General features: G+C 42.1%; 1 protein-coding gene across 1 annotated transcript in view; it reads left to right on the plus strand.

Moving 5' to 3' along the window:
• Positions 1-25,200, plus strand: part of FAM169A (family with sequence similarity 169 member A) — a 40,610-nt gene extending 15,410 nt beyond the window's left edge. Inside the window, exons 3-13 of the mRNA XM_069001754.1 lie at positions 869-968; positions 2,821-2,906; positions 4,240-4,411; positions 5,115-5,294; positions 6,730-6,858; positions 11,262-11,371; positions 13,675-13,729; positions 14,096-14,234; positions 22,200-22,365; positions 23,105-23,311; positions 24,066-25,200. Coding sequence (XP_068857855.1) covers positions 869-968; positions 2,821-2,906; positions 4,240-4,411; positions 5,115-5,294; positions 6,730-6,858; positions 11,262-11,371; positions 13,675-13,729; positions 14,096-14,234; positions 22,200-22,365; positions 23,105-23,311; positions 24,066-24,599 — 1,878 coding nt within the window. The 3' untranslated portion in view covers positions 24,600-25,200. The remainder of the gene's footprint in view (positions 1-868; positions 969-2,820; positions 2,907-4,239; positions 4,412-5,114; positions 5,295-6,729; positions 6,859-11,261; positions 11,372-13,674; positions 13,730-14,095; positions 14,235-22,199; positions 22,366-23,104; positions 23,312-24,065) is intronic.
• Positions 25,201-25,443: the final 243 nt, after the last annotated feature.

Genomic DNA, 25,443 nt, shown 5'->3' on the forward strand with positions numbered 1-25,443 from the left:
TAGCTTTAATCAAAATTAAGTGATCTGAGAGGATTTTCTGTGGGATCTAAAGGTCAGTACTGCAGATTCCTTGGCAGAAGCAGAGTCTTGACTATTTTTCTGTATTTATGCAAGTGCTGCATGCCTAAATGTATGCTTGTATTAACATCCTCATTTGTGACGATAGCATGTCATAATCTTAAACTGGTTAAGCAAGTCTGTCTACCCCACCATTCATGTCTGTCTTTTATACATTAATTTAGGAGTGGAAACATGTGAATTTAAATATCAAAATGCATTTCCACAGAGGTACTCGATTCCTTAAAAGAAGATTATTTGACCCTTTTCATGTTTTTTTCTGAGGAGCAAAATCAAGTAGACAACTTCAGAATTTCTAACATGCATGTGATTTAAGGGAACAAAACTCTTTTGAATTCGCCTTCCCACGGTAGCGCATTAGAACTTGCTAACAAACACAGTTTTGCTCTCCCAGTTTGTTTCAGTGCTTGACTGACTGCCTCATTCTTCTGTTGGCTTTGACAGCTTGCACAGTTGGGACTGTTGAAGGGAACATAAAGCTGGCTCCTTGCACACCTTACTTCAGTTGCGCACACAAATGCAAGCTGTTGGCAGAAGAGAGCTGTAACAGTACAAATTACTGTAGCTAAATCTGCCAGAGCTTGAGAGTCAGAGCTCTTTAGAATGTTGTTTGTCTCTAAGAAGAAATGTCTAAAGTAAGGACTAGGGTCTGATGCTTGTCTTTTACAGTTAGCCATTAAGGACTTGATTTTCAATATTCATCTTGTTTACCTTGATAAACATTCTCTGTTTATTTTACTACTGTTGTTTTAGCAAGAGTCTACTGAATTACTGTACATTCTTGTTTCAGGTTCCTATTAGCTTGACATCTGTGGGCTTCGTTCCTCTTTATGGTGAAGAGCAGACACACAAAGTTCTTGCGCTGTTTGCACCATGGGACTCGCTCACAGGTTTCATTTTAAGTTCTTTATCTCTCTCCATTGCTATATCTTCTTTTTTTGTGAAAAATGCATGTAATCAGGCCCTTGCTCATTTCATGCTACTGTAGCTCCTAACTTTACCACTTGTGTTTTTGTTCACATGCTATTATTTTTTGTTGTGGGTTTCTATACACAAGTGCTAGAACTTTGCGGACTAATCAGATCAGAACTGGACCCAATGAATTCAAAAGATATGTATCAAAATAATGTGGTGCTTGTCTGGATCATAGTACAATATGTATCTCTTCATCTCTTTATGTATGCTTCACCTCTTCAAAAGGTATTTATTGAACATTCTTAGAATCTATTAATTTGCCCATGAATTTAGATGCTCTTTATTAATAGGAATTGATCAGCATGATGTGTAAATTTGTCTTTAGCTTGAAGTCCTAGCATACCTCTGGCTGAGATGACATGGGTTTTGTGGGTTTTCTCCTTCCTTCCTTCCTTCCTTCCTTCCTTCCTTCCTTCCTTCCTTCCTTCCTTCCTTCCTTCCTTCCTTCCTTCCTTCCTTCCTTCCTTCCTTCCTTCCTTCCTTCCTTCCTTCCTTCCTTCCTTCCTTCCTTCCTTCCTTCCTTCCTTCCTTCCTTCCTTCCTTCCTTCCTTCCTTCCTTCCTTCCTTCCTTCCTTCCTTCCTTCCTTCCTTCCTTCCTTCCGAATTCCTTCCTTCCGAATTCCTTCCTTCCGAATTCCTTCCTTCCGAATTCCTTCCTTCCGAATTCCTTCCGAATTCCTTCCTTCCTTCCGAATTCCTTCCTTCCGAATTCCTTCCTTCCGAATTCCTTCCTTCCTTCCGAATTCCTTCCTTCCTTCCGAATTCCTTCCTTCCTTCCGAATTCCTTCCTTCCTTCCTTCCGAATTCCTTCCTTCCTTCCGAATTCCTTCCTTCCTTCCGAATTCCTTCCTTCCTTCCGAATTCCTTCCTTCCTTCCGAATTCCTTCCTTCCGAATTCCTTCCTTCCGAATTCCTTCCTTCCGAATTCCTTCCTTCCGAATTCCTTCCGAATTCCTTCCTTCCGAATTCCTTCCTTCCGAATTCCTTCCTCCCTTCCTCCCTTCCTCCCTTCCTCCCTTCCTCCCTTCCTCCCTTCCTCCCTTCCTCCCTTCCTCCCTTCCCTCCCTTCCCTCCCTTCCCTCCCTTCCCTCCCTTCCCCCCCTTCCCCCCCTTCCCCCCCTTCCCCCCCTTCCCCCCCTTCCCCCCCTTCTCCCCCTTCCCCCCCCTTCCCCCCCTTTCCCCCCCCTTCCTTCCTTCCTCCCCTTCCAGTCCTCCATGTCCCCTTCTTCCATTTAGTGCTGTGTATATGATTGCCAAGTTTGCCACAAATACCTATAGATCACACTCTTCCTGACTGCTGCTCACATGGCCATCAGCCTTTTTACATTCATCTAATTCCCTAAAACTTGCACAGTTTCAATATCAATATCCACTGGCAACCCAATAGTAAAATACATGTATGAGTAAGACTCATCTTGACAGGCAGAGTTTTTAGTGGAAGGAGATGTTAGAGCACTGCATTGAAGGGTAGTGCTTATGTCTGAAAAATAGTTCCTGTGTATCATACTGCAAAAAAAAAGCATTAGTGTTTATTAGTCTCAATTACCAGAAAAAGTTTTGGACTAGGGAGCATTTCATACAGGTGGGGTGTACAGTGCCCCATTTGTTGTGCTAGGGTAGTAGGAGCTACATTAATACAGTGCAACCTAGAAGATGCTTGATTTGGTTATTATGGTGTTCTTCCTGATTATTTGGCAGCTTTAATGAATATGTTTCTTTTGGAATGGTAAGAATCACTAACTTTTTATTTCCCTTGTTTCTTTCAAGCTATAGCCCTGTATCTTGCTGACCAGTGGTGGTCAATTGATGACATTGTGAGAACATCTGTCCCTGCTAGACAGGGGCTTCATCAGGTAAAGCGCTCCAACATTCACCTAGCAATGAATCTTATACTTCAAGATAATGGCAAGTAGATAGTGTGCAAGATATTACATGTTTTAATTTCATTTAGAAATGAGATGCCTGTTGCAAGGGAATAATAGAGGAATAGGTACTAGGGGAAAAGGAACCTCAATGTGAAGATAGTGTCTAGAGCAAGAATGACTTTTGTATAGCAGCTTCATATGTAGACAGCTTAGATGTTAGCCGTGTTACCATTTTTCTTCTTTACTCTTAAGAATATTTTTATCTGGTTGTGTTGAAACATCTTAGTAGAATTGTGTATTGTAGCAGTACCTATTGGTCTTATCAGGAGACTAGTAAACCAGAAATACCATCAGGAATGTGTTTGACAGAAGCAAGTTGGAGCTTGTGGCTTGTAGTGGCAATACATAAGGTTTGGAAAAGTTAGTTGCCTGGTATCTGCTTTATTGTTCGTCATTGACTTCTGTTACCATTATTTAACCCTATGTAGCATGGTGTTTTCCAAAACTGGAAATTTGTGTTTTTCCAGGGCTTTAATTTATATCTGCTCATGGAGTCCAGACACTTGTCTTCGATTTTTGCAATTTTAAAAATTTTCTATAGAGATTTTGGCATGTAGGCTTTCTTTCCACATACTTAATGGTAGGAGAATCAGAAAAGCCTAATCTTTTACAAGGGAGGTAAGCATTGGAAGAGAGCATGGTTCCTCCTTCCTTCACAGTAAGTAGAATAGTGGTGAACTCAAATTTCATATATAAAAAGAGCCCTGCAGGACAGAGAGAAGGATATTGAATTCCTTACTTCATGCCACAGAAACTGTTGTAACTAGTGTTTTCACTGCATCATGTCCTGTTGCCTGCCACTCTATCTGCAGTGATTGAGTGTGCCAACTCCTGCCACCCCGAGGCTCATAATTTCTCCTTTGTAAGGCTTCGGTTACCTGCTAGCCTGGGAATTCTGAGGCTGATGTGCTGCTATTGTGTTTGGTGAATGTTTCTTAAGTCCAAAAATAGTTTTGAATTCAGTCATAACATTCCCACTCCATTACCCTTCTCCCTTTATGCATTGGATTAGGAGTGACATTGAAGTTGTGGAATATCCTCTTGTGGTAGTGATTTGTACTTAACCTATTGCAATGGCTTCTGAGCATCTCCTTGCCTTATAACAAACCCCAGAGGGTCACCCTGCTTTAGAACTTACAGCCTTCCCTTGAATTCTGTCTGCAGCTGTGTTAACTGGCAACTTTGGAAAATGAGGTCTCTGATGTATGGGTATTAACTGATCTGACCAATCTTCTAAAATGTTTCTTCTGTATTCCCTTAGGTGAAGTCTGTTGGAGAGAGGGTTGTTCTCTATGTTTTGAATCGAATTATCTATCGAACACAAGAAATGGAAAGAAATGAGATCCCATTTCTCTGTCATGGTAGCAGCCACTATGCTAAGATCATGTGGAAAAAAGGAGAGGCTATTGGGTTCTATTCTGTTAAACCTACAGGTAGAACACTTGAGGACTGTGGGATATGGGCATTAAAGGGGAGGAGATAGAGAGCCTATTTGAAGGATATTGTATTAGCAGGCTTTATAAGCAGGTACCTACATGTTGTGACTATCTGTTCCATCTTTGTTTAATTTAGGATAATACGTTGTTTATGGGAGAATTTCGATGTAAAATGTCCTAGGGTTTTTTGTGTCTTCATTTAAAAAATTGGAATCATTGTTTCAGTCTTTAAACAAGAACTGAATTAGTCTTCATAATTATCATGAGAAGTCATGTAATCAGCATAAAAGTATAATTTAATAATTTTGTTTTCTCCTATCCCCTCCTCCATCTTTCAGCTTCATTTTTACTATAGTTTTCATATGGAACTGTATAGTGAGATTTCAAAGTGAGCCTTTCTTCTGTCTTATCTATTGTTTTCTGGTACTACAGACTTTTTCTGTTACATTATTCAATTGATGTATCTTGGCAAGCTTATGAAGCTTGCCCAAAAGAGATAAAAAATTACTAATAGCAATTATTTATTTTTAATAAAGTTATACATTATTTTTATAACTTTACTTGCTCTTACTTATCGTTATATAGTTTGGAATTTTTATAACTTACAGAAGTATTTATTTAAATATGCTGCAGCACGTCAGTCAGCATGCAGTTACGTCATCTGTACTGATGGATATTTTTTTCCCTCTGATTATTTCAGGAAGTGTTTGTAGCTCTCTTCTTCGTCAGAAGTATAAATTGCCAGTGCTAGACACAATGTTTGTTAGAAAGAAACATCGTGGGAAAGACTCTGGGCTAATCATGTTGGAAGACTTTGTAGATTCCTTTACTGAAGAGCCTCTTGGCCTACGATATCCACTGTCACCGTTCATGTATACAGGCAAGCTCTTTAATTTTTTCTTCGGATCTTCTTTGTGGTTTCTTTACATATCCAAATGAGTACTGTCATTAAAGTTCCATGTTTGTGGCCTCATCCTCAGGCTCTACATTAATTTCTGCGCTTTGGTAGATGCTAAAAATCCTGATTTGTTTAAGATGAAGTAGTTCCTGATTCAGTTTTTAATCCTGTGTATAAAACTAGGTTATTTGAACTCTGTTGGCTTTCTGCTACTGTGAAGTTTATCGCTGTCCCATTTCCCCCAACAAGCCTGCGGAATGGGCTGAAGTGTTTCTGTGTGGGATCTAATGTGTATCTGCCTTGTAGCACCTTTTCCTTGCTCACACCTAAATGTCATGAGGTTGTTTAATTCATGCTTTCCCTGAACTTCTGGTCAAGAGGACATACTAGGCTCTCCTTTAACTTGTGTATGAGAAGGCACAGTTCTAAAATACAAGGAAAACACTTATGGTTCTTCCATTAGCAATCTAGGAGGCTATGTCATACAGGAAATTACATGGATTCTGGAAACTATGTTCTTGGGACTGTGTTCAGACAAGAAGCACATTTCTTTTGCCCTGTTTCTCAAGGCATGTTCTATTCTTGGGCCACTTGCCAGGGTTCCTTCTATGAACACACTTATCTGGCCTTCTTAACCTGTAGAAATGTTCTGCTTTTCCAAGCAGCACAGTCTGTTGCTGGATCTGATAAGACCTGATTTTTAGGCTTCAAGGAAAGTTAGTTGAGCAGAATTTAATGACTAATTCATTTCTGTGGTCAAGAAATGACACAGTGGGGATCTTGTGCTCTGAAACTGTGCATCAGTAGTGAACCAGGTGAAAAATGGTGGTTTTTCTAGGAACTGCCAAAAAATGATGTCAAAGCATGCCTGTTCACCTGTATATTTGATACAGGTATAGAGAGAAAAGAGATGGAAGGACAGCAACATAGAAAATATTCTAGAAGTGAACAGTGATTAACCATTCAACGGTAACATGTTAACACTCCCAGGGAGTGCTTTCACAGGTGCCTGCTACAGTGTGGGGTGACAAAAAACACTTGACTACCTCCTCTGCTTAAGAAAAAACCCTTCTGTCTTAAACTGGATCTTGTAGTTGGCAGGAACAATGACTAGTGAAGTTGCAAAACTCTCAAGTGGGTACCAGGAAAACAAGAAAATTTAATTCATCTTTGTTTGCAGTTTAAGATAATAATGGAAAGTATTTAAAACTGAAGAAAGGATTAATTAAGAAAGATGTGTAGGGTAAAGCAATATTGTTTATTTCAGACCCAACTATTTAGTTAAACAGTTCTTTCTGTTGTTGTTTGTGTATGATGGTAGATTGCGAAGTAAATTGATTTCAGATAAACTTTAAAAAATAGGTATATCTGAGTATATAGTATCTGTAACATAGTGTTTTTTCTTGTGTTTGCTCAGCTTGTAAGCAGTACCTTGAGAAGTACCCTGAGGATAAAAACCTTTTGTGGCAAGTGGAGGGAGGAGGAGATTGGTTCCAGAGAAAGTCTATTATGTCTATAGTGCAAAAGGAAGATCTCAAAATTGCAGGTATGGATTCTTTGTTTTGTTGTTTTCTGGCACTTTGTAAAAGTTGAACAAACACTCTACAAGAGTGACTTCTGTGAACACTGAGTAGAAACTAGCAGAAAGATTTCTATTTGTCCTGAGACCTGTGAGATCATATTTGGAACAGTGTTGTGGTTTAACCCCAGCTGGCAGCTAAGTACCGTGTAGCTGCTTGTTCACCCTGTCCTCTCCCAGTGGGATGGGAAGGAGAGTCTGAAAAAAAAGTAACACCTGTGGGTTGAGGTAAGAACAGTTCAATAATTGAAATAAGATAAAATATAATAAATATAATGAAAAAGGAAACAGAAACAGAGAAATAAAACCCAAAAGAGAGAAGTGCTACACAATGCAGTTGCTCACTGCCTGCTGACTGATGCTGAGCAGCCATCAGCCCCTCCTAGCCAACTGTTCCCAGTTTATATACAGAACAGGATGTTCTGTGGTATGGAATATCCCTTTGGCCAGTTCAGGTCAGTTGTCCTAGCTATGGTCCCTCCCAGAGTCTTGTGCACTGCTCACTGGCAAAGCATCTTGAAACTGCAAAATCCTTGACACAGGGTGAACACTAACTCAGCAGCAGTGAAAACAGTGTGTTATCAACATTATTGTCATACTAAATTCAAAATACAGCACTGTGCCATCTACTAGGAAGAAGATTAATTCTTTCCCTCCTGGAAGCGGGACGATATCCTCTCCTTATTTTGTGTGTCTTTTATGCCATGCCCAGGTTCCATTCTTTACCATACACCATTACCTTTCCTGTCTTCTGTTATGTACACGTACATCACACACTATGTCTATGGGCTATGCCTCTAAAATGTCTGTTGAGTCCATTTAGTCCATGACTTTGATCTCCATTTGTCGTAACAGTCTTTCAGGCCAGAAAAGATTTTGCATGAAGCTAGATTGTTACATGCTGGAGCCGGTTCTGGGTACATCACCGCTGCACTTGCTTGGTTTCATGAAGTTAATTCTTCATTGGTCTGGGTGATTTTTACTGTAATACTCTTGAAATGGCAATTGAATGGGAATCAGGTTCAGATCCCAAAATTCAGAATGGTGAAAGCAGGTGCTGTGAGGTGCCCAGTTCAGTGATGGGCACGTAACCATGAAAGAGACAGTAAACAGTGTTATATTGCAATAAACAACATGCAATTTAATTTTTTGGCTACCCTCACCCAAAATGCAATCCCCATAAGGAGTGCAAAGGACTTCTCCATCTCCCTGCATTACATTGTAAGTGGACCCAGGTGCTTGAGCAAACTCAGTTGCACAAATTTTTTTGCCTTTTCCTGAAGCAGGAATAAACCAGACTATTTTCCCCTGTGTATTTATGAGCACTACAGGAAATTTATCCCTTTCTACAGTGTGTATAAGTTTGGATTGTGCCGGGCCACACTGACTGTCAGATTCCCTAGTGTTTACTTAACAGGTGGCTTGTGCTAAATGTGTCCCAATGTTTGAAGGTCCTGCCACTCAGTGTTCCTGGGTAAATGGGTAACAATCTGTTGTATAATTTCATTCTTCTGGAGGCTGGTGCCTGACAGAGAGCATGATATTCCCACTCAATGCCATGGTCTTTGGCTCAGCTGTCTATGATGTTGTTTGGGAAAGGAATCCCACTAACTCTTCCTGGAATTTCTGGGACACTGTCACCTTCTTAGGGTTTCCTTCTTAAGGCCCACTGTTCCTAGTGGTGGTATGGAGTACAGGCCTATGTTCTTTCTCCTCTAGTGGTTGCTTCCACCATTAAAAGCACATGACACTTTCCTTGGCAGTTTTGGGGGAGTGTGATATAGTCTATCTGCCCAGTCTCACCATATTTCTATTTCAGCTGTCTTTCTCCATACTAGAGAGGCTTTAACCACTTGGCCTGTTTAATGGCAGTGCATGTTTCACATTCATGGCTAATCTGTGCAATTGTGTCCATGGTCAAGTCCACCCCTGGATCATGTGTCCATCTATAATTTGCATCTCATCCTTGATTATCTGAGGTGTCATGGGTGCACCAAGCTAGAAATAATTTTCCCTTCTGTTCCAATTCTGACTCACCTGAGTCACTTCAGTCTTAGCTGCCTGATGCACTTTCTGGTTGTTCTGAAGTTTCTCTGTGGCCCAATTCTTGGGTGTGTCCATATCTAAGGTATTTTCACAACCAGGTTCTCCATCTAGACAGCAGTATCTTGTTACAATGTGGCAGCTCAGATGGCCTCACCTTTGTGCTGCCAGTTGCTCTGCTTCCATCACTGCAACCACCCCACAAAGCATTTGCCACTGCACATGAGTCAGTATAAAACTAAAATACTGGCCATTTTTTTCATTCAGCAGTGTTTAAAGCCAGCTGGATGGCTTTCTCCTCTGCAAACTCAGTTGCTTCACCTTCTCCTTTAGCAACTTGTCACAGGAGAATCAATCTCTGCTCCTTTCCAACAATGTGGCAGAACAATCAGTAAATAAGGCATATTACTCCTCATTTTCTGGTAATTTATTAGACAGGGTGTCCTCTTCAGTATGGGTCACCTTTTCCTGTAATGATGTTCCAAAATCTTTTCAGGCCAGTCCTTGATCACTTTCAAGATTCCTGGACAATCTGGTGCAGTATTGCTGCTGGTGCACCATTGTGGTAGTGACTGGCTCCTGATATTCTTCAACAACCCCACAACAGAAGGGTCCTCTGAGAGAAGAGGCCAGGCAGACAGCTGCTTAAATTTCCTCTGTCTCCAAGGCAGCCAGTGATACCCTTTTGGGCCCTTGAAATATCCTCTCCTGAGATAGTCTGTGCCGAAGATGCACGGAGCCTCTGGGCCAGTCACTGTGGTGTGCTTTTGCCACTCATTCCCAGTCAGGCTAGTCTCAGCCTCCAATATAGTCAGCTGTTGGGATCCCCCTGTCACTCCAGAACTACAAGTGCTTGATGACATTATGGCACACTATGCACTAATGCTATTAGAGCCTTATTCTCCTGTGGGTTTGACATTCTAGGCCACTGGATCCACACAGTCCAGTGAACTTAACTGATCTTCTCCCAGTGATGGGAGGCAGGGGTCCTCTAGTACTGCATATAGAATTCTCCATCCACTTCTTGTGAAAAAGGATTAGAATTCTTCACCATAGAATCAGAAGTAAGGTTAGCCATTCCACTGTGTCTGGGGAGCTGCCTACTGGAGACTGGAGCAGCAATTTTCCCGGAAGAATCCACATTTGTGATTGGTTCTCCTTGAAGTTCACATGCCCATGCCTCTAGAGTGGCGGTGGATTTTCCATCTCATTTTTTTCATATCCTTTCTGTAGTCCCACAGGTAAACCCACAGGATTTTAAAAACCTTGGTGTGTACCTACCCTATATCCTCTTTCTTGAGCAAAAGAATGCTGTTAATAGCTATGAATACTGTTAATAGCTGAGATACTTGTCTCTTCAGCTAAGGAGTAGAACCTATCTTCTTTTTGTTGCTGGAACTCCTGGAGCTGTTTTTCATACTTTTTAAACAGATTATTTCACAATTGAGAGGCAAGTCCATATGTAGGCAGAGAGATTTTCTTTGTGGTCCCAGAGTTAGCAAGCCGCTTCATGCACCATAGGTACTTCTTCATCTCTCCAGGTCATTAATGCCAATAAGTTGGCACACGATGATAGTGTGCTACATATGCAAGTATCTACCATGTGGGTTATGTGCATTGGGCTTTGTCTAGATCTGTATGTGACTGCACATTCTTTGAGTCATAACAAATCATCTCTAGCACAGCTAGCTCCCTCAGGTACTAGACACCTCTCTCACCATGGTGGTCCACTTGCCTGGGTGACAGGGAATGTCTGCCTTGAAGACCTTTTCTTCACAACTGACAAGCAACTAAGTGTCACACACCTGCTTGTTCCCCCCTTACTGGGGTAGGGAGGAGAATCTGAAAAAAATTTAAAACTTCTGGGTTGAGACAGGAACAGCTTAATAATTGAAATAAACAGAAGCATAATATAACAATAATTATAATGAAAAGGGAGGCAACAAAACCAGAAAAATAAAACTCAGGAGAGAAAACTGGTGCACAATGCAGTTGCCGTGACTAGCCCCTCCCAGTTTATATACTGGGCTTGACATTGTATGGAATATTCCTTTGGTCAGTTGTCCTGGCTGTGTCCCATCCCCAGCTTCTTGTGCACCTGCTCACTCAGCATAAGAATGTGAAAAGCCCTTGACTTAGGTTAATGACTATTTGGCACAACTAAAACATCGGTGTGTTATCTCACACTAAATTCAAGACACAGTGCTGTAAGAGCTACTTGGAAGAAAAGTAACTCCATTCCAGCTGAAAGCAGGGCAAATGGTTGATTGTTATATAAAGGTACTATAATTTTCTCTTTCCCTGTTTCCTCTCTTAAATCTTCACAGGAGAAGCCTTGAAGAAGGAAAATAAGAGTTTGCAAGCAGAGGATAATTTTTGTCAGTCTGCAGTATCTGAAGCAAGTGGACCAAGGACTGAGGTAGAAACACAGCTAAGTGTAGGTACACAGTCTGTTACCTCTTGTTTTGATTGCATTGTTACTGAACAACAAGTTACGAGAAATTATTTTTGCCCATATCCTTATAATTGAATGGGCTCAGGATCATAATGTATATAAAAGACAAATGGTTTTGTTGCTTTCTGTGTGGGTGTAATGCTTCCCACTGATGTAATGCTAATGACTAAGCTGGGTTGGTAGTTTTTTGGTATTTTGTTTTATTTTTGTTTTGTTTGTTTGCTTTGTTTGGTTTTGGGTTTGTGTTTTGGTTTTTTTTGGGTTTTTTTTTTTGTGATGGGGCTACCACTACGTAGACAGTCTGTGCCACAGCTGTCAGGGCCTTCAATCTGAGCTATTTACTAGCAGATTATGTAAAGGAGATTATTTCAACTATCTCTGAGATTAAAATGTTTAGAGAGGCTGTTTTTAGAGGTACATGTCCATGTCACAGTTCAATACAATGGCAAATGTTAAGTTTGCATGGAGAGCTATACATTGTCCGTACAAAAAGACTGCAGCTTTCTTTGTATTTCATATACCAACCAGATTACAGCTACACATGGATATGTGGTCATGAATATATTTGGGTCATTGAATATTATGAAGCTCTTCCTCCATTTCATTTGTGTTCTGAAGCCACACAGGATGTGCTTGACAGTCATTTTAGCTCCAAATACCATGAGCATGGATTTGTGTGCTTTAGGACTTGTCTGTATTATTGACACAACCATGCTTTCATAGAAGTCAGTGCTTTAATTAAAAATGGGAAATAATGGCTAAATCAATACTCTCAGCTATTAATATTTAAACTTTAGATTTGGAATTTAAGTCAAGTTTTCCCAATTGAGAAAATTAGTATTTCCCAAAGCAAAATGGACAGAAAAGTAGTGATGTTTTTAATCTCTCAATGACCAGACGCAGTAACTCTTAGTTATCTTTCTTGTGTTACAGTGTCTTTAACCTCATCTCTGAGTTTTAGATAGATTCCAATAATGATATCAGCAAAACTATCTAAAAACTTACATGTTTTGGTTATAGAGATATACGGGTATACTTGCAGAAAATAGCAGATTGATAGTAGTTCTTTTGATTTTTGTTGCTGTGAGTTAAGAAGTAAAGCCCTGCCTCTTGCCTTTTTCCAGAGGAAAAGACAGTAGATACCAAAGTTCCCTAACTCCTCATAGGTTGGTAAAACTGCTGGCAGCCCTACAATTGGCATCTGCAGTATCTATAAGCAGTTCTGCAATGGTTTGAAAATTGTTGGACCATCTAAGAAAAGAAAATACTCCACCTTTCCCCAAACCATGAAAAAACATTCCCCAACTTTAATTTTCAACTTTTTGCTTAGTGTTTCCTATTTTGTGTGCTTTGATTCTAGAAGCATTTGTTGTTAGTCTACAAATTCTTATATATTTAAAATTCACTTGAAACTACTTCAAACAGCAGAATGTAGACATTGCCACTTTTTGCTAGCCTTCTTCCACAGTACTGGAAGTGAGACTGGAGAAGTGGACCAGGATGCTGTTAATTGCTGTTCCAGATTACTATTAGCAGCTAAGAAAAAACAACATACATAATTTTATTTTAATGTGTACAGCTTGTACTCACTTTAGTGTATCAAGTGCTAAGTGAATCCTCAGCTAAGCTGCAGAAAAAATTTAAGTATAGGGATGGTGTGGAGAAACAGGAGACAAAAAAGCTCTAGGGCAAGGGACCCAAGCAGCAGCCTCTTGTGCTGACTATGCATGTAAGCTGCATTACTGATGAATCACCAAGTTCTGGTTTTTCCCATTTTTTACATGGCTTGCCATATCCTGTTGCATATAATGATAAAAATAAAACTGTAAGATAGGATACAAGTATAAAAATAAGACTTTGTAATTAAATTTTGCCAACCAGTGTAGTGTAGTCCCCTGGGTTTATACAGAAAGGGGAAACAAACAGAAAGAGGCTCCTATAATTGAATGACATGGGCACTTGTTATAAACAGAACTGTTAGGAAAAAACTTCGGTAGCATTGTTTATAGTGACATGTCACTTTCAAATTTATTGTTTACATTGAGGCCAAAAGTAAAACACAGAAAAACTAGTCATCCATTACATAAAGATAAATTTTAAAAAATACTAAATTTTTTGGGGCAGAAGACTTAGATATAAATTAAGAATTATTGTAGCTGCTGTTTTATAGGATTATTACTATGAAATAGTGCTTTAGGAAGATGCAGCCATAGGTAGGATTATGAAGCTATTTTCGTAAATTCAGAAAGTTTTAGAATAACATTAGCTTTGTTTTTGCTTCACAGACTGACTCTCAAAAAGGTAAAGAATCAACAGATGTCCATGCAAGTACATCTGAAGGTAAAAATAATCTTGATTATCAGTATTGCAATTACTGTAGATCAATAATTTTGCAGGCTATTTTACAGCTTTACATTTTACTTCATTAATCTGTAAAGTATATGTAAAAACAGGCTTTCCTCTAAGGTGCTGAGAATCAACCCATTAAACTTTAAGAGAAATTCAGATAAAATTGTTATGAGTCTTGGTAAAGAGACTATTCAGAAAAAAAGTACCACAATGAAATGCTGTTTTAGGGGCACTCAATTCCTTTCCTGAACTATTTTGGGTGGGGAGGTTATATGAATATCTTAGACTGAATTTGTTCACTTGAATTTTTTTTTTTTTTTTTTTTTTCTTTTTGTATGTGTGTGTTATTCTCCTAAGACCCTAACACAGCTCATGTTTCCATCTGGACACGAAGCAGTCATTTAAAGCGTCAGAGGCTAAATAAAAACAGACAGGAACCTGGACCTGAGACTTCCCAAAGAGATGAGGAAAGTGCTCTTCAAGTGTCCAAAAGCAGGTACTTGGAACCTGTTTTTACTGATTTCTGATTTTGTTGCTTGGGCAGTCACAAACTACAGCAATGTCTCAGTGTGCAACTGGTATTTCTTCTCCATTCTTCCTACTTTACTTGCTTTATTTTAAAATTACTAAAATAAAGTCTGATACAAGAAAGGAAGAAAGAAAGAAAAGTGAGGCATCAACTGAAGAATGATTGCACCAAAATGTAGTACCTGTGAAAGCTTAGTAGAGATTAGAAGTAACAGGAAAACAGTGAAGGCTGAGAGTGTCCTGTTGTAACTGAATCTGTACAATGGTAAAAATATTTGTATTCACAGCATAGTTTCTTAAGATAATATATCTGGATTTGTATCTATAATACTCTGTGTGGTCTTTGAGGAGGTATCCCTTCCTGACTTCTTGTTACAGTTGATATATTGCAGTAAAATATGGTCTGACTGGTCAGTTTGGGAGCTGGTTACTGCTTGTCAGCTAATAACAAGTGTTACAGGGAGCCATATGTCTTTGAAGTAAAGCCTTTTTCTCAGACAATATTTTAAACCATCATATCTGATCTAACGTCCTGAAAAAAAAACCCAAAAACACTTCCAGTTTAAATAATGTTAACCTGTGTAACAATTATCAGATGTGGATGTATTACCGCAGGCCTGGTTCCTACGGTATAGCACCGTGTCCCGCAGCCATAGGGAGGAGGAGGAGGAGAAGATCCAGCAGGCAGGAGTTGTGCAGCAAGATTGATTTATTTAATTATTTTACAAACTCTTTTATAGACTTTTTTCTTCATAGCCTAATTGGACAAAGGGCCAGCCACCCCTTGGGGGTGATTGGCTAAAATCCTAAAACATCCATTGTCAAAATATTTTTCTACTATACCATAAACAAGACTTTTCAAGGTTGCAGGTGTCTGGGTTGTTTACATTCCCTGCTACCTCTTCTGTGAGAGAGAAAAGTCTCTCACGGACTTAGAAAATAACAAGAAAATCCTCGCTAGCAGCATTTTTGTAACTACAATTCCCCCTTTTTGTTTGATAAGAGAACAACTCTACTATTAATTCTAAATAGAAATCTACATCAGTTATTAATTCTAAATATGTCCTTAAGGCTTTAACTATCTGACTCCATAACAAGAAATTTAAAGTTCAGTCTCTGCTTGTAGAAGGACCATCCCAGTCTCTGCTTGTAGAAGGACCATCTGCCTGATGGTTGACATCCTGGTCATCATCAGAAGAGTCATTAGGCTGATGATCTACATTCTGGTCGCCATTTGGATGATTGGCGTTCTGGTCATCATTCAGGGGTTGCCTGTTCTGCCTCTGGTGCCGTAGGTCAGGGCGAACGCATTTTGAAGGTAGTCACCGTACCCCAGTATCTGTGGAAACGCAAGCATACCCACGACCCCAAACGATAAGCTCATAAGGGCCTTCCCACTGGTTAGTGAGTAAATGCCGCACCCAGACTTTTGCCCGGGGCAGTTGTCTGTCACCTGCAGACTGCAATGAGAGAAAATGATCCAGAATAACAGGATTATTTGAATTTTGTGGTACTGTAAGGTGATTAATTGTATACAAAGCTTTTGCTAGTCGGCTCTGTGGGGTTTCTCCATGCATTCCCCTTTTCTGTTTGTCCAAAACACGCTTCAAGGTACCATGAGCGCGTTCAACAATGGCTTGGCCAGTAGGAGAATGTGGGATACCAAAGGTATGGTCTACACCCCATAGGTGTAAAAACTGCCGTGTCTTCTCCGAGGCATAGGCAGGACCATTATCGGTTTTCACAGAAGCTGGCACGCCCAGGACTGAGAAAGCCAATTTCCAATGGGCAATGACATCACGGCCCTTCTCTCCAGTGTGAGCAGTAGCCCACATAGCCGAGGAGAAAGTGTCAACAGACACGTGCACATATTTCAGCCGACCAAATTCTGGGACGTGAGTTACATCCGTTTGCCAAATCTGCAAGGCTTTTAGCCCTCTGGGGTTTACCCCCTCTGGCAAAGGCGCAGCGAGTCCATGACAGTCAGCACAAGCGCTGACAATGTCGCGCGCCTCGGTTGGCGTTAAGTGAAACTGCTTCTGCAGGGTATGTGCACTTTGATGGAAGAAACCGTGCGATGCCTTGGCTTGTGCAATTTTGTCAGGCTGAGGCCCTACCCATGCAGGGTTGGCCAGCATGTCAGCCCTGGCATTGCCTTCCGTTAGAAAACCTGGTAAATTGGTGTGGCTTCGAATGTGCAGAATGTAATACGGATGCACTCGAGCCTGAATTGCAGACCACAAGGTTTGCAACAGCGAAAACAGAGCCGCATTATTCACCTCCTTCAGAAGGGAACAATCTAAGCGTTGGGTGATATCTGCTACATAAGCAGAGTCAGTAACCAAATTCAAAGGTTCCTGTGAGAATCGCTGAAAAGCCATGGTAACAGCCCTTAATTCAACTAACTGAGCAGAGTCTGACTCGGATTGGTGTGTTAATGAACCACCTCAAAGGCAGTGTAGGATACTGTGCGCTCTTACACACAGTGACCCCTGCTAAAATTTGTCCCAATCCGTACGCCCCAAGCTGCCAACACATCCCGTCCCCAAAGGTTACAGGAAGTGGTAGCAACATAAGGCCTAATTGTAGCTGTGTGTCCCTCTGAATCCTTCACCACCACAGGCCGTTCACTTAAATAGCTCTCTGTGGTTCTTCCTAATCCTGCGATGGCCGATCCCACCGGGGCTAAAGGCCATGAGGGAGGCCATGCAGAGAAGGAGATGATAGTTACATCAGCACCCGTATCAATCAAACCTCAAAGCTGAATCCGGGGTGGTTGGGCGCTTGGCAGGACCAGGGTACATGTCATCTGTGGCCTTTGGTCAGAGATGTCTGCAGTCCAGAAGGCCTGTGGAAGTCCTGTAGATCCACTGCCGTTATCTTTGTGAGTTTGTTGTTCTATCCTGGGGACACAAGACTTAAAAGGCACTAATTTAGCAAGGCAGGTCTTTTCAGGAATAGTTACAGGGGGTTTTTGCGTGGAGACCATAGCGCAAATCTGGCCTTTAAAGTCAGCATCAATAACTCCTGAGTGCACTAAGATTCCTTGATGGGCAACATCAGGTTTTCCCACCAGCATCGCACTGGATCCCTGGGCTAAGGGTCCATATGCATCCAAGGGAACCTTATAAATACCGCTAGAGTCTAAGACGACTGCGGCTGCAGTGTGGACGTCAAACCCGTCTGATCCGTGGGTGCCGTCTCTAGGGTGGCTGGGTAGGCCTGTGCCTGTACCTGTGCCACTCTCTGGGGGAGAGACTGCATCGGAGAGCAATTCCCCCTCCTTGCACCCCGGCGGAAGTTTCCCGACAAAGGCCGACCATCGGCATGAGTCCGGGATCTACAGTAGCCTGTACAATGGCCTGGCCTGCCACACCTCTTGCACTGGGGGATCGGTGTGTTCTCTTTTTGGCTCGGCTTAGGCCGCTTCCGTTTCTTCACCTGTTTTGGTGGCTTTGGTTCACGACCAGAAGATGCACGAACAGGCTGCAGAAACGCAGCCAAGGCAGACCTTTTCTGGTTCCCAGATCCCACCTTAGCACAGGCTTCGACCATGTCTGTTACCTCAGGGTCCCCTGGTAAGGCGTCTATGATTTTTCTGCACTCCTCGTTTGCGTTATCTCTCACTAACTGCCTTAACAACAGCTGTCTTAACCCGTCATCCTCAACCTGCTTCTCAAGAGAAGCAGCGACTTTCTCTACAAAAGAGAGGAATGACTCTGATTTGCCTTGAACTATTGCAGTATATCGCTTTCTGGGCGCAGACAACTCTATGGTTTTCAACAGGGCAGCCATGCCGACCTGTTGAGCTTGCTGCAGGACACTAGAGGACAAGTTACCCTGTAGACTGGGATCAGAGAAGGGACCAGTCCCCATCAAAGCATCCACTCCTGCTGTCTGTCTAGGATCAGCAGCAGGGAGCTGCATATTTGCTAATGCAGTCTTGCCGGCCAGCTTTCTCCAGGTTTTCTCAAAAACTGTAAATTGTACAGGTTGAAATAGAATTTGACCCAAGTGTCTGATATCAAATGGAGAAAGCAAATCTGTATTTATCACCCTTATTATCTGCATAACCTCAGCAGAACCTAGCCCATATTGTGCCACCTTGGATTGGAGGTCCTGGGCAACTTTCCAGGCAATCACCTCATGCTTGTCATGCTCCCCTGAATCTGGGAGAGCCTTATACACTGGGAAAGCTTGGATCTCCCCTTTAGGGGAAGCACTACCATCCTGAACTTCTGGCACCGCCTGTGGATGGAGTGTAACAGCTCCCCCGTTACCCCCAGAATCCTCAGATCTATATGGCATTCCAAGGATTTCTAATGACCTCCAGTCGCCCTCCTCCAATGCTCGCATCTTAAGGGACTCTAAGAAGCGATTATAATGCGTCGGACGCACTGTTACCGTGCAGTCCTGAAAGGTCCAGGGGCGAGACCGGCGCAGCCTTTTCCTTTGCCACGTGGCTACAGCCGCCTGACGACCTGGGGCCAGAACCTCATCTGCCTCACTGCCTGACGAGGAATCATCAGGCAAAGGCAACTTTGGGGTGCTGGGAGTGAACAGAAATTTACGTGGAGGGGCACTTTGGCTAAGTTCGCTAGAGGCAGAACAGACAGGACAGACTGCAGCTGGCTGCGCGGCAGTTTTAACAGCAGTTTCTGTACGGGAGGCCGTCTCGGCCAGCCCCGACCGAACTGGTACTGGAACTGCTGCCATTGTCTCTGAGGCTACAGCCGCTCTCGGCGCCGCCGCCTCTGGCACAGCAGCTGCGTTCGGCGCGGTCGCCGCTGCCGCTGCCGTTCCGCGCTCCCCAGCCGCGCCCGGCGCTGCCGCCGCCGGCCCGTTCTCGGGGGTCGCTCTGGGCGCTTCCCCCCCTGCCCGCTGCTCCGCAGCCGCCGTCTCTGGCCGCGTCTCCGCAGCCGCTGCCGGGTTCGCCGCCGGCCGCGCCGTTTCTCGGCTCGGAGCCGCATCTCCCGCGGATGGCGGGGGGGGCGCGGGCGGCGCGGGCGGCGCTGGTTCGGGCATTCGCCGATCTAGCAGGGTGAGGAGTTCCTCCATCCTTCGGGATAAGTTTGGCAGCTCCATCAGCAAAGGCAAATGCTGCACTAAGAGGTCGATTGCTCGGTTCTGCGACTGCGCAGAACAGTCCAGCGCCAGGGAGGGCAGCGGACCACACCCAGGGAGTCCCGGGGCAGGCACGCCCGGCGCTATGCCGGCTAAGAAGTTAGATCCAGGTCCGTACGGAACCGAGCTAGGAGCCTCTCTGGGCATCCAAGTGGCTAAGCCGCTGATCTGTGGCCCTGGATAAGCCGTGGCCGCTGCCCAGCCGACCGGAAAGGCAGGCTGTGCGCCCTCCTGCTGCCCTGACCCCCCCGCCTCTGGCGGCGCGGGGTTCCTGGGGGCTGCGGAGTCCTGCAATTGTGCAGGGTGAGCCGGCGCAGGCTCTGCCTGTGGAGCCGGGGGTTTTTTTCTGAATCCATTATCATTTTCCCCGGAAACCCAGTCAACGGGGCCCCCCTCGGACATTCCTCTGTCACTCATCACCGAGATAGGCGAGCCAGCCCTGCTGTCACAGTCAAGGTCTGTCAGCAGGAAAAATAATGAACGCCAGGTTTTGTATAATTCTAACGCTGCTGAGTCCCCAGTCGGGAGCTCCTGTCGGACAGCGCATCCGAGTTCCTGCCATAAGGCAAAGTCCAGGGCAGTATCTCTGTCCATGGAAATCCCTTTTAAAGTAGCCCAGTCTAATAATTCCCGAACTGAGTTTTCAGGAATGGAGGTGCGCAATATGCTAAACACACCCTTCCAGACCAGCATCGCAGCTTCGGTTTGTGAGCCGCTGTTTGCCATTTCTCAGTTCTGTCGGACCTCCCGGTCCCGGGGGGAAGGGGAACAGCGTACCTCTAGAGGGATTCGGCTTGGCTCGCAGCAGCAGGACACGTCAGAGAGTGCAAATCACGTCAGGCAGCACCAAATATTACCGCAGTCCTGGTTCCTACGGTATAGCACCGTGTCCCGCAGCCATAGGGAGGAGGAGGAGGAGAAGATCCAGCAGGCAGGAGTTGTGCAGCAAGATTGATTTATTTAATTATTTTACAAACTCTTTTATAGACTTTTTTCTTCATAGCCTAATTGGACAAAGGGCCAGCCACCCCTTGGGGGTGATTGGCTAAAATCCTAAAACATCCATTGTCAAAATATTTTTCTACTATACCATAAACAAGACTTTTCAAGGTTGCAGGTGTCTGGGTTGTTTACATTCCCTGCTACCTCTTCTGTGAGAGAGAAAAGTCTCTCACGGACTTAGAAAATAACAAGAAAATCCTCGCTAGCAGCATTTTTGTAACTACATGGATGTGAGGAGTAGTATGACTTATGTACCATAACAGTTCTTACAGGACAGGGCTTGGAGTAATAATTTGCACTGGTTTCCATTCAGAATACCTATTTTAAGTAAATAAATAGCCCCTTCATCCCTCAGACACACTGTGCCCACCCCATCCTGCTCCGTGTATGTCTCCCTCTCATTCTTTTCCAAAGAAACCTACTTCAACCCCCGAAGCCTCTTTTGACAAACTGAAGATAACTTGATCATTTTCTAGGAAATCACTCAAGCTTGTTCCATTAGGTTTCTTTAAGCAGAATTAGTTGTGGGGGTTTTTTTGTGTGAAGTAGAGGCCTTCAGCTAGGTACGTACGTACTGCCTAATTTTTGTGTTTAAATTACTCTGTGGAATTACAGATAGTGTATTGCTGCACTGCACTGTCAATGTACTTCCCTAAGCTGTTAAACAGGTGAAGTGGCACAGTTTGATGCTGCCACAGCTTAAGAAATGCTGTCACTAGTAATGATTTTGTAGTTGGTATGTGAGAGGACTAACCTGATACTGGATGTCAAATTTGGGCCTTGCAAAATTGTGTCAATGAGGTGTTGCTGTTACACAAGATGTGTTACATGGTGTTTTTAAGCAGAGCTAAGAGGAGCACTAAAATGAAGGCAAGGGAGCAGGATATCAGCTTGGTTCTTTCCTTCCATGCACATCAACAAATGAAACAGGGTCTTCTGTTGTGGACTTTTCTATGGAGTCTATGGATTTTCCTATCCTTCATCTCAAGACTGGCACGTAGGACAAAACCCTCCAGAGCTGCCTTTACAATGAGATCACAAGGCAGACTCCTGCAAATATATTGCATGTACTTTTTTCTTTGCTTGTATGTAATAGTTTCATATATTAATTAATTATTATTAATTATTAATAATAATGTTAATAATTAATTAGTAATATTAATTAATTAATCATATTAATTAATAGTTAATCTAAACTTTGTCATCTCAAAAATGAGAACTGAATGTTTGAGTTACTGCTATTACCCTACAGTAGTGGGGCAGTGCATTAGCACTTCATATTTAGCTGTTTGTTAATGTAATCTCTAGCTGATGGCAACTTCTTCACCCATAATGTGTTTATTGCCTTGAATTATTTTCCAGTCATGGTCTTTGTAATATCTGTATTTTCAATGATTATACAAATATAGTTTTTCATAATTCCTAAATTTGAAACTGTTTCTACAGTGGGGTTGGGGTGAAAAAGAAGCTGCTGCTTTTCTTACCCCTTTGTGGCTTTCAAATATGTAATACTTCACTACTTTCTAAATTTAAAATAACAAACTTAGAGAAATTTCAGATTTCTTTCCCATAAAATGGAAGTAAGACAGATATCATTTTGTAATTGCCAAAGCAATTTTTCTAGTTGATATTTTTTTTCCTAATGAGGAGTTAGCCATTTTTAGATGCATTTAGTTTTCTTGATCCATATTTTTGATGGCAAGCATGCATTACAGCACCTTATAATAGGTCATGAAAGAGTTTCTCTGCTGAGATCACCAAAATTAGATGTATCACACTAAAAGATGTATCTTAATACCTGCTACAGGCCGGAACTTCTTGCCCACACATCTGAAAGCTCTGAAGATTTAGTGGAAGTGCCTAAGGTGGATGCTGTTGAGAAGGATGAGGAAATAATTGTTGAAAACGAGGGCCAGTCTGTATTAGAAGTGGAGATGCATGTATCACCCTCTGAGAAACAAAGTGAGATGGAGGTGAGCTGGATGGAATAGCAATAGCAGATACATTTGGAATACAACTAAAGTTTCTGTTAAATATGGTCCTTGCTACCTTGCTCCATGCAACTCTAAGCTCTTTGATTTTTTGCACCAGTGCTTTGTTAAGAAGTGTGTCTGAGAAGTTAAGGCTAGTACAGAATTAATTTCAGGGAATATTTCACTGTACGTATTTTGAACAGTAGAGTTTAGATCTTCAGTAAGGTGAGTTTCTAGCTTGTCTACCGTCCTAATTTTCTTCATTGATTTCTCCTAATAAGAAATTCCAGAGAACTGGAATAAGGTCAAGATCTGACCCAGTATCTCTAATTTTAATAAAAAAAAAGTTTATTTGACCAAGTCAATAGCTGGTATGCTTCAATGACTTCTGTTGGCTCTTTTTGCTTCTCCACTTAAAACTTGCCTGTTGGATTTAAACATTAAGTCTAAATCCAACTTCTATCTTCACCTTGTTAACAACTTGAATTTGTCTTGGCTCCTAACACTGTAAGCTATGGTCAGAAATTTAGTGCAGGTGACAACAACAAACTAACACTCTGGTTAAGTTAGATAATCTACATTAAGTTCTGCCTTCTCAGTTCTGCCTTCTCAATTCTAGGTATCTGAGCTATCTGCTTCTCATACTAAGCTGCAAATTTGGATCACATATATGGCAATTAGTGCTGGGGAACAATAGCTGGGCATACTCTTGACTTACAAATGTGACTTATTTTTTTAGGAAATGCCATCAGAACCTCTTAATGGTGAGGTAGCAGAAGAAACTGGTAAGACCTCACTCATGGCTGAAGGTGAAACAATAAATGAAATTCCAAGTGGCGAATCAAAATTGCTGTCTGAGAGTCAAGGAAAGGAACCCGTAACACTGTTTGTTCCATTAATCCTTGAGGCTCCAGCAAAACCTCCAGAAGGCACTGAATCAGAGAAGGTGAGAGAACTGAAACAAAACGTGAAGTCATTTTTACTACAAATTGTATGTGTCTTGCAGGGTTTTTTTTTTCTTTTTTAAGTAACAGATAGCAAGTAGCCCCTAACATTGCATGAAATTATTGGGAGAAGTAATAATTAGGCCAGATGATGTAAATCCATAAAGAGAATGCACTAACATTTCTGTCTCAATGTGCAGAAGTGGGACCTACATGCATGTGATACCCAAAAGAAAGATATGTTTGCAGCAGTTTGTCTTGAAACTGCTGTTTCTCACTAAAATACTGCTTTGAGTGAAAAGCCACATACTTATTTTGTCTAGCAATTCTTGCCTGATGAGGTGTACAAATAATCAACTACTGCTAAAATGCCTTTGCTTTCAGAACACAGGTTTTACTGTTTTTTTTATTTCTAGTGAAAAAGCAGATTATTATATGCTAGCAAAATAATAATTACATTTGTCTAAAATAATTTTTTTTCCTTGAGATTCATATCGGAGTGCTTCTTCTGTGCCTCAATACTATTTTGAATAATTTGAAAATCAGAGAGCAACTCTGGATATCAAATGCAGGTCACAAAATAGTCTTGTGCAAAAAGGAGGAAAGGACTGTTTTGTCAAGTTATGTGTGTAGAATTAAAAACCCACTGAATGCTGAAGTATCCTCTGAGGTTGCTAGCTAGGGGCAGTAGTTGTTCAGTGTCTTGTACCTTCAACTAATTGTCCTTTTGATTGTCTTGGCACCCTTCACCCATAGGTTTTAAACGAAAATGATTCAGAAATGCTGACTGAGGAAGTTACATCAGTAGAGAAGGAGGGCACTGAAGAACAGCAAGAACCTGAAAAGACCAGCACTGAAGATGCAGCTGCATCGGCATCAAAGGAAGAGCCTTCTGACAATGGCCTGCCCAACTCTGTGGTAACTGAATCAGCAGAAGAATCTGTTTCTGAAAACTTACCTTCCTCATTAGAAGATCAAAATGAGGAAGCAGGGCAGAACTCACAGGAGGCCCCTGCTGCCTTGAGTCAGAGCTCTTTGGTAATGGTTGAACTTGAGGGTGTTTCTTTTCAGCAGCCTTCTGGACAGGAAGCGCAGAAGAACCAGTTGGAAGAGCCCTCAGAAGAGTCTCCAGAGCAGACGGATCACTACATGCAGACAGTGGCAGAGAGGGCTGCTGACAGCAGCTCTGAGGAAGCAGAAATTGAGGTACCCATTGTAGATCGGAGAAACTTGCGAAGAAAAGCCAAAGGCTACAAAGGTCCACCCAAGAAAAAAGGAAAGCCAGCTTAAAAATCAAACAGCGATAATTCATCTATTTATAAGAAGGCTATTTTGTGTAAAACATTAGGGTGTAACTGCACCATATCCAGCACAGGACACATTTGTTTAAAATTCTGGGTTAGATTTCCTCTTGAGTTCATCACCTTTCCTCAAGTTTTGGTTTGTTTGTTTTTTAAGTTTAACCACTAGAAATTGAACTTATTCATAGTATGAAAATAAATAGCCAGTTTCCTCCCTTCATAATGGATACATGCTGAATAAATATAGTTGTGCTATCAAAGGGAACAGTTTGTATATTTGAGGTGGCAGTCATGGAATTAAAATGCAGTGTGAAATCATGGCCCTGTCAAGGTCCCTTATATTGCTACAGACTTCCATGTCACTGGACATCACTCTAGATAATAGTTTTTTTTTGGTAACTATGTGTTCTCTACTGTGAAGAAAAGGAGAACTGAAGAGAAAAGGAAAAATCCTTCTTTGCTTCTTGTTCCCTTCCCACAGGCTTAAGAGATTAAAAGAATGTACGATTCTTCATTCTAGGTCTCACAGTGTACAAGAAGGTGTAGCTCACTAGATCAATGCAACGTGAGCAGCACTTGTCTTTCAAGAGAATCACTTGCAACAGCCGAGTCGGTAGAACCCAGTGCAGTATCTGCCACAGCGCTTCCTGATAATGGATTTCTTGCGCAAAGATTAAGAGATGCCTACGCAGTAAGCTATTTGTAGCTTCCAAAGCAAGCATTTTGGTAAGCCCAAGTTTTTCCAGAGTGTATGGAATGTAGCCTCCGTATGGAATCATTTGAACTGCCTTCCTAACTACTTGCATGTGTTGAGTGGATAGTTGATTACTTGT

The sequence above is a fragment of the Aphelocoma coerulescens genome, assembly GCF_041296385.1.
Source record: "Aphelocoma coerulescens isolate FSJ_1873_10779 chromosome Z unlocalized genomic scaffold, UR_Acoe_1.0 ChrZ, whole genome shotgun sequence".
NCBI classification, from domain to species: Eukaryota; Metazoa; Chordata; class Aves; order Passeriformes; family Corvidae; genus Aphelocoma; species Aphelocoma coerulescens.